The 16,301-nt window shown below is 34.6% G+C and overlaps 2 protein-coding genes across 5 annotated transcripts in view; both read left to right on the top strand.

Moving 5' to 3' along the window:
* Positions 1 to 603: 603 nt before the first annotated feature.
* On the top strand, positions 604 to 8,853 carry LOC136798955 (tRNA-dihydrouridine(20a/20b) synthase [NAD(P)+]-like). 4 transcript variants are annotated; one of them, XM_067055638.1, is made up of 11 exons: positions 604 to 759; positions 1,060 to 1,086; positions 1,461 to 1,555; positions 1,983 to 2,058; positions 2,380 to 2,559; positions 3,060 to 3,174; positions 3,445 to 3,538; positions 6,330 to 6,415; positions 7,142 to 7,229; positions 7,497 to 7,598; positions 8,785 to 8,853. In XM_067055638.1, exons 1-10 carry the CDS (start codon positions 689 to 691, stop codon positions 7,571 to 7,573), a joined length of 909 nt encoding a protein of 302 aa, XP_066911739.1. In that variant the 5' UTR covers positions 604 to 688; the 3' UTR covers positions 7,574 to 7,598; positions 8,785 to 8,853. The 4 variants fall into 4 exon arrangements, with proteins under 4 accessions (XP_066911739.1, XP_066911740.1, XP_066911738.1 ...); XM_067055639.1 differs by lacking the exon at positions 8,785 to 8,853 and adding an exon at positions 7,937 to 8,379; XM_067055637.1 differs by lacking the exon at positions 8,785 to 8,853 and adding an exon at positions 7,821 to 8,379.
* The window catches only part of LOC136798954 (uncharacterized), a 72,819-nt gene continuing 65,325 nt past the window's right edge, over positions 8,808 to 16,301 (top strand). The window contains exon 1 of the mRNA XM_067055633.1: positions 8,808 to 8,893. The gene's annotated coding sequence lies outside the window, so the exon portion shown is untranslated. The remainder of the gene's footprint in view (positions 8,894 to 16,301) is intronic.

Below are 16,301 nucleotides of genomic sequence, written 5' to 3'. Positions count from 1 at the left end.
CACTTAACTACACCCTACAGTTTAACCATGGGCAATGCAAAGTCTTCTGCTACTAACTTTTTCATTAAGCATGATGACTTTTCTAACGCCCTAGATTATAACTTTCTTGGTTGTACAGAGTCATAGACTTAAAAGCTTTTAGTGGTTAAAAGTACCACAAACATGTTTTTATGCTATTTATTTCTTTTATAATACTCTTAGCACTGCTATGTTAGTCTTTATTGATTGAGTCATTTGATTAACTACTGTATTGTTCAAATTTAGGATAGAATGCGAATGAATGTAAGGATATGTTTTTGACTTAAAGCAAGTCTTCACATAATGAATCTGTGTACTTATCTTGCAAAAAGCAATGCAAAATTTCTTCTTTTACAATATGAACCGTTCGTGTCTATTTCTTGCTTAACACTTTTAACGTCACAATTCGAAATTAATGCTCTGCATTGTGTGATTTTGAAAAAAAGATATTCTATTCTACAATAAAAAGCGCGCGCTGTTTTGCTGCGATGAATCGTTTAAAAAACTGCAATGTTTTTGCAAGGTCAGCATTTTTTCATATCAATTTAGACCTCATTTTTTATATTGCCAAGTCTGTCTTCAAAGTAGATCCTACTTCTATTTTAGTAAAATAAAGAAAAATCAAGGACTGCATTTATCCTTATCACTGCTTGAATTCACTGGAATAAAAATGTCAGTGTTGGATTTGTTTGAAGAGAAAGATGTCGTTAAAGTATGTGCACCCATGGTTAGATATTCAAAGTAGGTACATTCGAATGAGACCTTCTATTTCAATCTAAGTGCGTGCTCATAATCAAAACGAACCTGATTTCCCCTAAATTGGCTTGCTTTTTTAAACCAACTTCCAACTATTAAAATGTACACAGTTGACTTAAAAATTGGGCCTAAATCAGCATTTTTGTAGTCATTCCTAAATTCTAAGGCTCGGATTGTTCTTATTTAGTTCTTAAGTTTTACCCAAAAGTGAGTCTCGTGATTTGAAAAATTTTGTTATAAAACAGCACATGAAAGTAATTGTTTTTTCTAATTCTTTTTTTCCAGACAAGCGTTCCGTCACTTAGTTCGAAGGTACGATCCATTCCCGATTTTTTCATTTTTATTTATTTCATGATGAACAATTTATCAAAACAAACCCTATACACTCTAGTTAGAAAGAATTGGAATTGAAAGAATTCATCAGATATTTAAAAATCAGCCATTTTAGGCTTTGAATCGGTCCTAAATTCTTCTGTTCTTTGGGGTTTTTGAGCCACATTGATCTTCAAATTGTTCTAAAACAAAGGATTGTATTGAAAATAAGGAAAATATACTGTAAGAGCGTAATCACATATCTTCTGAAAATGGTTAAAGCTTCATTTTGTTCCCTAACCCCGAACTCAGAAAATTGAATCTTGTTTCTTGAAGGGAATGAGATAGCGCTCAGAATTTTTTTTTCATTACAGTTATGGTTGCGATATAGCCTATACACCGATGATCATTTCAGAATCGTTTGTCCAGTCTAAGAAAGCCAGAGATGTCGAGTTCACCACTAATGCAGGTGTGATTGATACTGCGCTTTTCCTGAAGAAAAAAACGTACATGCCCCATCAATTAAAAAAATTGCAAAAATTAACTATACTTTTTCAAATCCTACATACAGCCGTGCAGAATTCCACATTAAGCTGCCACCAAGTTTCAGTTACAACTTTTATAAAGTCTAATTTGCTGCTCTCACATAATTTGAGATACCATTGTCTTGCATTGAGAATCTAAATGCGCAATATTTTGTCATATTTTGACATGAGTGAGTTTATGTTTTGGCGCTTTTGAGGACGGCAGTGTGACTGAAGCGATTAGGAATAACCCGCTGATTTTCTGTCGTCCTCAGTTAGTCAGGATCTAGACAAGTCAGAAACGAACCGTCTCCGTCGCAGAAACACACTCATACGTAAAATCGCTAATGTTTCTTAGTTTTTTTATTTCAGAGGATCGGCCATTGATTGTGCAATTTGCAGCTTCCAAACCTAAAGATTTTGCTGATGCTGCAGAAATGGTCAAACCGTTAGTGAAAATGATAGATAGGAGGTGTTCCCCAAGTGGAGGGGTTTTTTTTGTAGAGGATTGGTTTGCATGACATCGAATATCATCAAAATATTCTTTAATTTGTTGACCGCGCATGAAGCGTTAAGGATAAGTCAATATTCGAAGCCGAGCATCTAGTCTTTACAATTCAATTATAAAACATTAAAATCTACTGTATATCTTTCTTGAAAGGAGGTGCGAGGCAAAAACTATAAGTAAAAGTGTCGACATCGATGATTTCTTCCTTTCGTTTTGTTCTTCGAATTTTTTTATATTTCCATCCTATTTTAATACATTTAGATACAGTGACGGTGTAGGTTTGAACTGTGGTTGCCCACAGCGTTGGGCAATGGCTGAAGGTTATGGATCCTATCTGATGGAGCACGGTGAATTAGTCAAAGACATTGTCCTTCAAACCAAGCAACGCGTTGGATTCGAATTCCCGTGCGAAGTGAAAATCAGAATACATAAAGATAGCAGGTATTTTGGTTTTTCATAAATTGAAATACTTTGTATCTTTAAACTAGGATAGATTTTTTAGGGTGCTGCTATAAGTATTACAAAACATCCATAGTACTACCATTTAGAGACTAAAATCTAATCAAGAATTTTTAAATAATAAAGAAACTCTCTAATAAAGAAACTAAGTATTGAGAGTTTAGTCTAATTTTCAATGAAATTCCCTCTGAAAAAACCTTTTTAACAATCCGCCAATTTAAACCCCCATTAAAGTTCTTCCTTTAAGGTCCTCACGTTATACGTGAGATGCACTTTGGTATAGATTATACTAGTAAATGGTGCTAAAATTATTATAGCTTAGTGCTAAGCTTTTGATAGGTTGGATCTTTTATAAAAGAATTGACCCCTCCCTGTCTAACGAAAAGGGAACCTCCTCTTTAGTTATCAAGTTTAGGGGAAACATTGATCACAATTTTGCAATTGTGTGACGTTTATGTTAATTTATTATTCTTTACTTACAGAAAAACCATTGAGTTTTGTCAACGAGCGGAACGTGCTGGTGCTGATTGGATCACTGTTCATGGAAGAACCCCCAAAGAACGAAAAGAACCTGTTCACTATGACGTCATTAAATTGGTGAGAGATTTACCTTATCAAATCGCCATTTTATTGGCTGGATCAGTGATTGAATTTTAATTCCATTCTTATTTAACTTTTTTTGGTTGTCAAATCTGCTAACACCACAAAGTTTACCCTTTACTAGGTTTTTTAGTACGTAGTGATGTCTTTTGCAATACAAGCAACATGTATGTTTTGTTTGGTTAGTGGTGAGGTATTCAATATACTAAGTCTAGTTCTCCAGAAATTGAACTGATCTTGTTATTTTCATAATCCCATTATCATTAGATCAAAGAATCGATCGGCATACCGGTGGTTGCTAATGGTGATATCAAATCTGAAGAAGATGTTCTCAAAGTCAAAGAGCTGACCAACGTTGATGGTAAGGGTAAAAGTGTTTGTTAAGTCTTTTTGAAGGGTGGAACCCCTCGCCTCGGATTGTCTATATATATAGACCCTTAATTATAACATTTTCGATTGTGTAACTTTTTGATGCCGTAATAACACATACAAACTTAGAAGCAGGATAGTCCAAAGATTCTTCATACTATGAAAGGATCACAAGTTAATTTTTACTTTGATTTCATTTCATTTTATAAAAATTCATGAAATTGTTAATTACTCAGGGGGGGGGGTCTTGCAGTTACTCCTTGACACTATGTGGAGTAACTGCAATTTTAGACATTTTCTACAGACACCACCACCCTTGCAGTTATTCCATAGTGTACTAACTGATTTTACCCTCAAAATTGGTGTATACCACCCCCAAAAATGCCAAATTTGGCAATTTTTTCACTGAATTCCTCATTTTTGATACCATTTTACTGCGTACTTCTTATTAACGACCGTTCAAGAGTTAAATATCCCAATCATTTTCCAAGTTTGTTAAAATATCTTTCATGCCTTGATTGAAGAAAAAAAATTGTGATTGTGATTCAATGTTTTGAATTTTTTTGCTTCCGGAATTTTTAAAAACCTAAAATTTTAAGTGAAAAATTGAAAAATATGTGCTCACTTAGTACACCATATCCTACCAAAATCGACAATTTTGGGCTTAGGCACCACCCATGTTGCAGTTAGTCCACTGGTGGAGTAACTGTTTTCCCAAATTTTGGTTTATATACCACCACGGTAGTAATTTTCATAGTGTTGATATAATAACTGCATGACCCCCCCCCTGAATTACTAAATCATTTATTGTTATTTTAGTGATCTTTTTTATGGTCTATGACTTTTTGGAACTAAGGTATTAGATGACAAATTAATGAAGGACAAAATAGTAACCAGTGTACATATAATGAATGAACTCTCAATTAGCCAAATTCTGGAGCCGCTCGCTGCGCTGCCGTGCGCAGATTGTAGGGACAAAAACTACTTTCGCTTTCGTTTTTAGGCGGCATTCGCAGATATTTGGTCAGAAAACAGTGAGACTCCCTTTCTTTTTACCAGCAAAAAAATAGGAAAATAAGATTGGATTTATGTTGGAACTTAAATTGGATTTCAAGAAAAAGCCTCTTCCAAACATGAAACGTTTTTAATCACTCATAGTTTGGGGGAATTTTCAATTATCCCGGCCTCAGTCTTTAGCCTATAGCCTATGAACTTTTTGTACTGTATATGCTTTATTTGGGCTATTACTTTTCGTAAACAGACTTTTTCTGCTCACTTTGGGCCTCAGTTGAGTATGATAGGTAGATTTTGGGTTGGGAAATAGGTAAAAAGTAAAATTATACATAAACATGTTTGAGTGTTTGAGAGTATTTTGACTTGACTTCATGTTATGTTTTTCTTATCTTTACCACCACAAAATTATCCAACAGAATAAAATTTATAAACTATTTTCAAGCATAAAAATGTTTGGCTGAAGCAAATTTTGTACAAATTTTTATATTTAATGATAAAGTAAAAACATCTCAAATTTTTTTTATTATAATCCTTTGTGGCAATACTTTTTCTGTTGGGAAGTTGGAAGCTTTTCCACCGAACAGAATTTAGCACTGATAACTAATAATCCAAATAAAAAAATAATTTCAGACAGTGCTTTAGGCATCATAACTTTGCCCGAAAATGTAATGACTACAAAGTGGATTTGTACCGTCAACGGCTCTAACTTGGGACAGTCTGACAAAACATGGGACAGCAATTCGGCAATCATTTTACCGAACCTCCAAACTCATTTAATTAACATAGTCGCAAATCATAGAAAACAAACTTGTTGTCAACAGAGATTGTCAACAGTGAAAATACAGTCCAGAAAGTCAACCATCCCAAGTTAGAGCCGTTGACGGTATGCCGGATATCCAAAATAATAACAATCCATTATATGATATACACAGTCATGTCAATGTCGTAACATACTTTCACATTTTCTTTTCCTGGATCCAATCAAAACCTGCACGTAAAATGTACCCCAAAATCAGTCACTTTTATAACATTATAACTCGGTCTTTGACGACTGGGAAGATTCGACGACAAAATTTTGAGAGTTAAAGTAAAGTTTATCCTTCAGCGCAGTCAGTGATGAATCCCATCTGACCGATGGTGTCTTTTCAGCCATTTTTTAGATGAATAAAATGAATCATGAAATTTTTGTTATCTAAAGGGATGGGTGAAACCATGTTTGAACTATCAGCCTATATCTTGGATATCTCTCTCATATCAAAACTGTTCAATGCGATCGAAAAAATCTTTCCCAGCTGAATTCCATGATAGGGAATGTTTGTGAAGCTATTATAGTCATTGTTTGCACCAATATAAAGTTACTTCTGCAAGTTAGTAGTCTCCATCAACAGCTTTTGAAAGCAGCAAAATCGACAAAACTACTTGAGTGAAGTTTGTAAACAAAAAAGCAAGTTTCACACATTCATTATGTTCAAAAAGTATTGTCTGTTATTCCAATGTATGATAGAAGTCTATTCCAATACATTTGATGTTGGTTCCAAGCAGTATTCTTCTTCTTTCTTCCCAAGAATCACCAAATCTACTCAAAAAGCACTGTTTTGCAGTGCTTCCCCAGCCAAAAATGTAAACAAAATGGCTTCCGCCTCGATTTTTGTCCCGACACGCGCATCAACTGCAGCGCAGCGAGCGGCTCCAGAATTTGGCTAATAAGCACGGTATAACCTTTTGTTTGACAAAGAACATATCATTTCCTTTTTTGATTTTTATTTTAGGAGTGATGGCAGCTCAAGGGATGCTAAACAATCCAGCAATGTATGCTGGGTATGACATCACACCAATGCAGTGCGTTGAAGACTGGGTAAGAGAGACTGAACTTCAATTCAGGCCACCACTATTTTGACCCTTTCAAACTAACATTCAAAGATCGAGCGTATTTTGAATTAACCCTTTAATTATACTTGAAGAAAGAATCCTTCCCGTTGAAGTAACCCCCTCCCTCCCTACGAAAGTAGGCGAATGAAAAAAAATTTCCCTACAAACTTTCTGAAAAAGAAAAGACAAATATGTTTTTAAAAATTATAACCAATGAAACTTGGACAAATGTCTCTCAGTTTATATTGCAGTCTCTTGTAAGAACCCCTTTTCCTCCCCTAGCAATGCTCCTCTAAAGGTACCGACCACGTTTGTAAATTGGAACTTTGAATACATCGCTTGTGTTTCGACAACATGTAAGATCATTGAGGGAGTATGAGGGCGCTCGAAAATAAACGCCGCTGCCTGATTTTATTCTTACGTTTGAAAGGTTCAGTAGGGCTGCCCTTCCTCGTTTGATTTCAAGTTTTCATCTCTTCAATTCGTAAAGAATGGATAGCTTTTTGATGGCACATCTATCAACCCTTAATTCCGCGGTCAGCTTCTAGGAGAACTGGTTGATGATTGACAAGGAAATGACGTCAGAATTTGTTGTCTTTGAGAGTTTTAATGACATGATTTCAGACATTTTGAAGTCATGGCTTCTTGTCAACCTGGAAGCCAGTCCACGCTTTAATGGTTGATGTGTGTATTGGTTACTTGATATTTTCAGATGGACATAGCATTACGATTGGGGACGCCATTTCGAACATTTCACCACCACCTTATGTACATGACAGATAGCTGGCATACTAAATCAGGTATTAACTTTTTCGTCAATTCCGAATAGATTTCAAATACTTCTGTTCTAGATTGACTGTAATGCTGCCGCCATCATAGACTTATAAAGCCCGAAGTGCTAGATGTCGTGCTTTAAGCCATCGCATGTAAAAAAAAAGTGAATATCGGAAAAAATAAAGGATTTTATGTGAATTTTACCCGCTACTGTTAATCTATCTAATGATGGCCTTGGATATCCTACCATTTCGTCAGAGTCGGTGTTTTCGTTATTTTTTAATTTTATTTAGAACGTATGGTTTTCAACAACCTTTCATCAGTTCCTGCTGTTCTTAATTTTCTCGAAGTGCATTATGGTATCACGTAATGAAAACAGAAAGAAAGTCTATAAGGTATATCTTTCAATGACATCCTAATTTTTAATTTAATGTTGGCATTGTTGTTTTTTTGTGATTTTTTTCACATCGTATTTTTTCGGGCTAAATGTTAAATGAGTCTGAGAAAAACAACATGGTGAACATATGAAGAAATTCATTGCTTTACTTGGTTTGCACGCTCAAATTTATTGGACAATACGCTGGCTTTTATTTCGCTCGTTATCTCACTTTTGATAGGAATATTAACCTATGTGGTAATGCCCTTGATATCAATATTGCTTGAATTTATTGGAACTTGTTCTACCTGGAGATTAGACTATTTGATTGATAGTTGAAATGCATTATTCAAACAGATACTTCGATCGAAATAAAGAGAATTATAATTTTCGTATTCTTACAATAAACTACTTTGGCTTTTGGTATGAAGAAAATATGGACTAGACAATCGATTTGGGTGCATCTCACTAATGCGACACTTTATAGTCCGACAACAAAACAGTCCAAATCAAGACGGATTGAAGCAGTCCGACAGTACGTTGACTCAGACAAATTTTATCATGCAAATACAATCGGACGGTCTCAAATCACGATTTTCATTTTTTTTAACGGTAAATGCTTCTTCATATTTGATCCGAGGAAACAAAATTTACTTTATCTTACAGCCAAGGATGTTTTTTCTCGAGAACACTATTATTATAGTACAATATCTTTTTTAACTTTGTACACCATTTTAATCGAACTTTTTAGATTGTTAAGAATTTTATTTTTGAAAAAAGATACCCAGCTAAAAATTCAACTGTGATTCGGAAATTCGTTCCTTTTCCTATTGAACTTACTGACACCAAACCAGCTGTCTGTTTATTTTTCAAATTTTACATTCATGTTCTAAATGGAAAGAATAAATCATACAGTGTGTCCCAAAAAAGCGGACAAATTGAAAAAATGAATGAATAGAAATTAGGAACATTGTAAGCATTTATTCTTCGAAAAACAAGACTTTGTTAGCTCTAGAACATAAACAAGAACATTTTAAGAACATGTATATATTTTAAAATTTTATTTAGACTCGCTAAACAACAATTTGTTGCACAAAGAATCTTTTTCTGTGCGATAAAATTACATTTATTAAGAGTAACCATAGTATTTTCAAAATAAAGCAATTTTTTTCGTTGAGCAGCCTCGTCTTCATTCCATTCTTCAGCACAAGCCACATGTTTGTGGGCACGCCTCTTGAGTCAAATTATCGAAGTTACCCAAACCTTTCCAGCTGTCGCACCATGAGTGTTGATCTGAACATTCGCCAACGGAAGGTAAAGTTTGTTATTTATTGCATTGCTACTTTAAACCCTTAAACTTTCATAAATCATCAAAAGGCGTCTAGAGGTCACAATCTCACTGTTTGCCTAAGTATGTGATGTATCTTCTTAGATGTCTGCTTTATGGTTTTACCTTAATGTATAAGTTAAGAATACAGTTAAATTTAAAACTGACGTTCTAGCTACCTTAAGGGAAGAAATTTTCGCGAGAAGAAATTTTCGCGGAATTTAATTTCGCGAATCAGAGTTTCAAAATGGCAAATTTCGCGAATGAGCCGATTTTAAAAGCTTCACGGATTTTAATTTCGCGATTGAGAAGAATTTATCAACTTAAATTAACTTTTAGCATCACGGAGTTGTTTATATTTGTTTATATTTTATAAAAATACACGTTATAAGGCTTAAAAATCAATCTTGCCCATCTTTTTTGGTAATACCTGGTCAAAAACAACTAAATAAAAGAAGAAGAAAAAAAAACCGAATTTCGCGGAATTTAATTTCGTGATTTAATAATTTCGCGAAAATTTCTTCCGCGAAAATTTCTTCTCGCAAAAATTTCTTCCCTTAAGGTATACACTATGTTTGCTCTAGGCTACGACCAGGTTAAGCTTGAAAAGTCTCGGGCTGTTATTGACTAAAGCAATATCATGAATATTTTATTTTACGCAGGCTCTTTGATTTAAAACAGTATACTTTCATTAACCTTTTGAACTCATTGTGGTTGTGGTTCTTGTTGTCATTGTCGTGGCGATATTGGTTATCGTGGTTGCAGTCGGTGGTCTTTTTGTTGTTTGTTCAGGTCCGCTATTGCCATCACCATTGCCTTTGTACATTAAGTTAATTTGTTGTATGTCTATTGCACTGTCTGTCTGTCTGTTGCCGATACGATTTTAATCGTTAATTTGCCTTTCTGTGAGTTAAAATTATGAAAATTGAACGCGTTTATTCTCCTGTTTACATTGCATGTATTTTAGAAATTGAAATAAAGAAAATCTGTAAATCTGCCTAAAACAGATTTGGCAACTTTAATTGCAAATGTCACTGAATTTGTCATAAGCCTATCGCTATTCTGCCATTAATTGATAATTCGCCAAAATGTCCCACAATGGCCTCCCGATATTTGACTTTGAAGATTAAATACCAAAAAGGTAACTTGCAGAAGGTCTCATAATTTTGGCAAGACTAAAACAGATTTGGCAACTTTAAGTGCAAATGTTGCCAAATCTGTAATAGGCAGAAGGTTCAATAATTTTGACAAGCCTAAAACAAATTTAGCAATTTTAATAGCAAATGTCGCCGAATCTGTAATAAGCCTATTGCTCGACTGAAATCGATTGATTCTTTACCAAAATTACCCAAAACTGCTCCTTGATAACTAAACTTGAAGATTCAATACCAAAAATGAACTTGCAGAAGGCCCAGGAAGGTCTCATAATTTTTACAAGCGTAAAACAGATTTTTCAAACTTAAGTGCAAATGTCGCCGAATCCGTAATAGGCCTATTGCTATTCTTCCATAAATTGATTATTAGCCAAAATGTCCCAAAACGGCTTCCTCATAGCTAAACTTGAAGATTCAATAACAAAAATGAACTTGCAGAAGGTCTAATAATTTTGACAAGCCTACAGCAGATTTGGCAACTTTAAGTGCAAATGTCGCTGAATCTGTAATAGGCATATTGCTTTTCTTCCATAAATTGATTATTCGCCAAAATGTCCAAAAACGGATCCCTGATATCTGACCTAGAAGATTAAATACCAAAAAGGCAATTGCAGAATGTCTCGTAATTTTGACAAGCCTAAAACAAATTTGGCAACTTTGATTGCAAATGTCACCGAATCTGTAATAGGCCTATTGCTCCACTGAAATCGATTGATTTTTACCAAAATAATCCAAAACTGATGCCTGATAACTAAACTTGAAGATTCATTACCAAAGATGATCTTGCAGAAGGTTGCATAATCTTCAAAAACCTAAAACAGCATTTGGCAACTGTAGCTGCAAATGTAGCCGAATCTGTAATAGGCCTATTGCTATTCTGCCATAAATTGATTATTCGCAAAAATGTCCCAAAACGGCTCCTTGATATCTGACCTTGAAGATTAAATACCAAAAATGAACTTGCAGAAGGTCTCATAATTTCTACAAGCCTAAATCAAAATTGGCAATTTTAATTTCAAATGTCGCCGAATCTGTAATAGGCCTATTGCTATTCTTCCATAAATTGATTATTTGCCAAAATGTCCCAAAACGGCTCCTTGATATCTGACTTTGAAGATTCAATACCAAAAAGGCAATTGCAGAAGGTCTAATAATTTTGACAAGCCTAACACAAATTTGGCAACTTTAATAGCAAATGTCGCCGAATCTGTAATAGGCCTATTGCTCGACTGAAATCGATTGATTCTTTACCAAAATTACCCAAAACTGTTCCCTGATAACTAAACTTGTAGATTCAATACCAAAAATGAACTTGCAGAAGGACTCATAATTTTTACAAGCCTAAAACAGATTTGGCAATTTTAATTGCAAATGTCACTGAATTTGTCATAAGCCTATCGCTATTCTGCCATTAATTGATAATTCGCCAAAATGTCCCACAATGGCCTCCCGATATTTGACTTTGAAGATTAAATACCAAAAAGGTAACTTGCAGAAGGTCTCATAATTTTGGCAAGACTAAAACAGATTTGGCAACTTTAAGTGCAAATGTTGCCAAATCTGTAATAGGCAGAAGGTTTAATAATTTTGACAAGCCTAAAACAAATTTAGCAATTTTAATAGCAAATGTCGCTGAATCTGTAATAAGCCTATTGCTCGACTGAAATCGATTGATTCTTTACCAAAATTACCCAAAACTGCTCCTTGATAACTAAACTTGAAGATTCAATACCAAAAATGAACTTGCAGAAGGCCCAGGAAGGTCTCATAATTTTTACAAGCGTAAAACAGATTTTTCAAACTTAAGTGCAAATGTCGCCGAATCCGTAATAGGCCTATTGCTATTCTTCCATAAATTGATTATTAGCCAAAATGTCCCAAAACGGCTTCCTCATAGCTAAACTTGAAGATTCAATAACAAAAATGAACTTGCAGAAGGTCTAATAATTTTGACAAGCCTACAGCAGATTTGGCAACTTTAAGTGCAAATGTCGCTGAATCTGTAATAGGCATATTGCTTTTCTTCCATAAATTGATTATTCGCCAAAATGTCCAAAAACGGATCCCTGATATCTGACCTAGAAGATTAAATACCAAAAAGGCAATTGCAGAATGTCTCGTAATTTTGACAAGCCTAAAACAAATTTGGCAACTTTGATTGCAAATGTCACCGAATCTGTAATAGGCCTATTGCTCCACTGAAATCGATTGATTTTTACCAAAATAATCCAAAACTGATGCCTGATAACTAAACTTGAAGATTCATTACCAAAGATGATCTTGCAGAAGGTTGCATAATCTTCAAAAACCTAAAACAGCATTTGGCAACTGTAGCTGCAAATGTAGCCGAATCTGTAATAGGCCTATTGCTATTCTGCCATAAATTGATTATTCGCAAAAATGTCCCAAAACGGCTCCTTGATATCTGACCTTGAAGATTAAATACCAAAAATGAACTTGCAGAAGGTCTCATAATTTCTACAAGCCTAAATCAAATTGGCAATTTTAATTTCAAATGTCGCCGAATCTGTAATAGGCCTATTGCTATTCTTCCATAAATTGATTATTTGCCAAAATGTCCCAAAACGGCTCCTTGATATCTGACTTTGAAGATTCAATACCAAAAAGGCAATTGCAGAAGGTCTAATAATTTTGACAAGCCTAACACAAATTTGGCAACTTTAATAGCAAATGTCGCCGAATCTGTAATAGGCCTATTGCTCGACTGAAATCGATTGATTCTTTACCAAAATTACCCAAAACTGTTCCCTGATAACTAAACTTGTAGATTCAATACCAAAAATGAACTTGCAGAAGGACTCATAATTTTTACAAGCCTAAAACAGATTTGGCAATTTTAATTGCAAATGTCACTGAATTTGTCATAAGCCTATCGCTATTCTGCCATTAATTGATAATTCGCCAAAATGTCCCACAATGGCCTCCCGATATTTGACTTTGAAGATTAAATACCAAAAGGTAACTTGCAGAAGGTCTCATAATTTGGCAAGACTAAAACAGATTTGGCAACTTTAAGTGCAAATGTTGCCAAATCTGTAATAGGCAGAAGGTTTAATAATTTTGACAAGCCTAAAACAAATTTAGCAATTTTAATAGCAAATGTCGCCGAATCTGTAATAAGCCTATTGCTCGACTGAAATCGATTGATTCTTTACCAAAATTACCCAAAACTGCTCCTTGATAACTAAACTTGAAGATTCAATACCAAAAATGAACTTGCAGAAGGCCCAGGAAGGTCTCATAATTTTTACAAGCGTAAAACAGATTTTTCAAACTTAAGTGCAAATGTCGCCGAATCCGTAATAGGCCTATTGCTATTCTTCCATAAATTGATTATTAGCCAAAATGTCCCAAAACGGCTTCCTCATAGCTAAACTTGAAGATTCAATAACAAAAATGAACTTGCAGAAGGTCTAATAATTTTGACAAGCCTACAGCAGATTTGGCAACTTTAAGTGCAAATGCCGCTGAATCTGTAATAGGCATATTGCTTTTCTTCCATAAATTGATTATTCGCCAAAATGTCCAAAAACGGATCCCTGATATCTGACCTAGAAGATTAAATACCAAAAAGGCAATTGCAGAATGTCTCGTAATTTTGACAAGCCTAAAACAATTTGGCAACTTTGATTGCAAATGTCACCGAATCTGTAATAGGCCTATTGCTCCACTGAAATCGATTGATTTTTACCAAAATAATCCAAAACTGATGCCTGATAACTAAACTTGAAGATTCATTACCAAAGATGATCTTGCAGAAGGTTGCATAATCTTCAAAAACCTAAAACAGCATTTGGCAACTGTAGCTGCAAATGTAGCCGAATCTGTAATAGGCCTATTGCTATTCTGCCATAAATTGATTATTCGCAAAAATGTCCCAAAACGGCTCCTTGATATCTGACCTTGAAGATTAAATACCAAAAATGAACTTGCAGAAGGTCTCATAATTTCTACAAGCCTAAATCAAATTTGGCAATTTTAATTTCAAATGTCGCCGAATCTGTAATAGGCCTATTGCTATTCTTCCATAAATTGATTATTTGCCAAAATGTCCCAAAACGGCTCCTTGATATCTGACCTAGAAGATTAAATACCAAAAATGAACTTGCAGAAGGTCTCATAATTTCTACAAGCCTAAATCAAAATTGGCAATTTTAATTTCAAATGTCGCCGAATCTGTAATAGGCCTATTGCTATTCTTCCATAAATTGATTATTTGCCAAAATGTCCCAAAACGGCTTCCTGATAACTAAACTGGAAGATTCAATATCAAAAATGAACTTCCAGAAGGTTTCATAAATTTTACAAGCCCAAAACAGATTTGGCAACTTTAAGTGCAAATGTCGCCGAATCTGTAATAGGCCTATTACTATGCTGCCATGAATTGAGCACTCAGCAAAATGATCAAATTTACTTGGTTGCTCTCTGAACTTTAAGAATCAATTCCAAAAAAGTAATCTTAGAAGGTTTTAAAATCTTCACAAGCCCATTACAGATTTGGCTACTTTTTGTAAAAATGTGGCTGGATTTGTCATGGGCCTATTGCTCCACTGAATTGATTTTTTACCAAAATTACCCAAAACTGTTTCCTTATAACTAACCTTGAAGATTCAATGCCAAGAATGAACTTGCAGAAGGTCTCATAATTTTGACAAGACTAAAACAGTTTTGGCAACTTTAAGTGCAAATGTTGCCAAATCTTTAAAAGGCAGAAGGTCTAATAATTTTGACGAGCCTAAAACAAATTTACCAATTTTAATAGCAAATGTCGCCGAATCTGTAATAAGCCTATTGCTCGACTGAAATGGATTGATTCTTTACTAAAATTACCCAAAACTGCTCCTTGATAACTAAACTTGAAGATTCAATACCAAAAATGAACTTGCAGAAGGCCCAGGAAGGTCTCATAATTTTTACAAGCGTAAAACTGATTTTTCAAACTTAAGTGCAAATGTCGCCGAATCCGTAATAGGCCTATTGCTATTCTTCCATAAATTGATTATTAGCTAAAATGTCCCAAAACGGCTTCCTCATAGCTAAACTTGAAGATTCAATACCAAAAATGAACTTGCAGAAGGTCTCATAATTTTGACAAGCCTACAGCAGATTAAGCAACTTTAAGTGCAAAGGTCGCTGAATCTGTAATAGGCATATTGCTTTTCTTCCATAAATTGATTATTCGCCAAAATGCCAAAAAACGGATCCCTGATATCTGACCTAGAAGATTAAATACCAAAAAGGCAATTGCAGAATGTCTCGTAATTTTGACAAGCCTAAAACAAATTTGGCAACTTTGATTGCAAATGTCACCGAATCTGTAATAGGCCTATTGCTCCACTGAAATCGATTAATTTTTACCAAAATAATCCAAAAGTGATGCCTGATAACTAAACTTGAAGATTCATTACCAAAGAGGTTGTTGCAGAAGGTTGCATAATCTCCACAAACCTAAAACAGCATTTGGCAACTGTAGCTGCAAATGTCGCCGAATCTGTAATAGGCCTATTGCTATTCTGCCATAAATTGATTATTCGCAAAAATGTCCCAAAACGGCTCCTTGATATCTGACCTTGAAGATTAAATACCAAAAATGAACTTGCAGAAGGTCTCATAATTTCTACAAGCCTAAATCAAAATTGGCAATTTTAATTTCAAATGTCGCCGAATCTGTAATAGGCCTATTGCTATTCTTCCATAAATTGATTATTTGCCAAAATGTCCCAAAACGGCTTCCTGATAACTAAACTGGAAGATTCAATATCAAAAATGAACTTGCAGAAGGTTTCATAATTTTTACAAGCCCAAAACAGATTTGGCAACTTTAAGTGCAAATGTCGCCGAATCTGTAATAGGCCTATTACTATGCTGCCATAAATTGACTCAGCAAAATGACCAAATTTACTTGGTTGCTCTCTGAACTTTAAGAATCAATTCCAAAAAAGTAATCTTAGAAGGTTTTAAAATCTTCACAAGCCCATTACAGATTTGGCTACTTTTTGTAAAAATGTGGCTGGATTTGTCATGGGCCTATTGCTCCACTGAATTGATTTTTTACCAAAATTACCCAAAACTGTTTCCTCATAACTAACCTTGAAGATTCAATGCCAAGAATGAACTTGCAGAAGGTCTCATAATTTTGACAAGACTAAAACAGTTTTGGCAACTTTAAGTGCAAATGTCGCCGAATCTGTCATAGGCCTATTGCTATTCTGCCATAAAT

This window comes from Clytia hemisphaerica, unplaced genomic scaffold (assembly GCF_902728285.1).
Source record: "Clytia hemisphaerica strain Z4C2 unplaced genomic scaffold, Clytia hemisphaerica genome assembly, whole genome shotgun sequence".
In the NCBI taxonomy this organism is placed as follows: domain Eukaryota; kingdom Metazoa; phylum Cnidaria; class Hydrozoa; order Leptothecata; family Clytiidae; genus Clytia; species Clytia hemisphaerica.
Note: the sequence above shows the minus strand (reverse complement) of the source record. Positions and strands in the feature narration are given on the sequence as shown.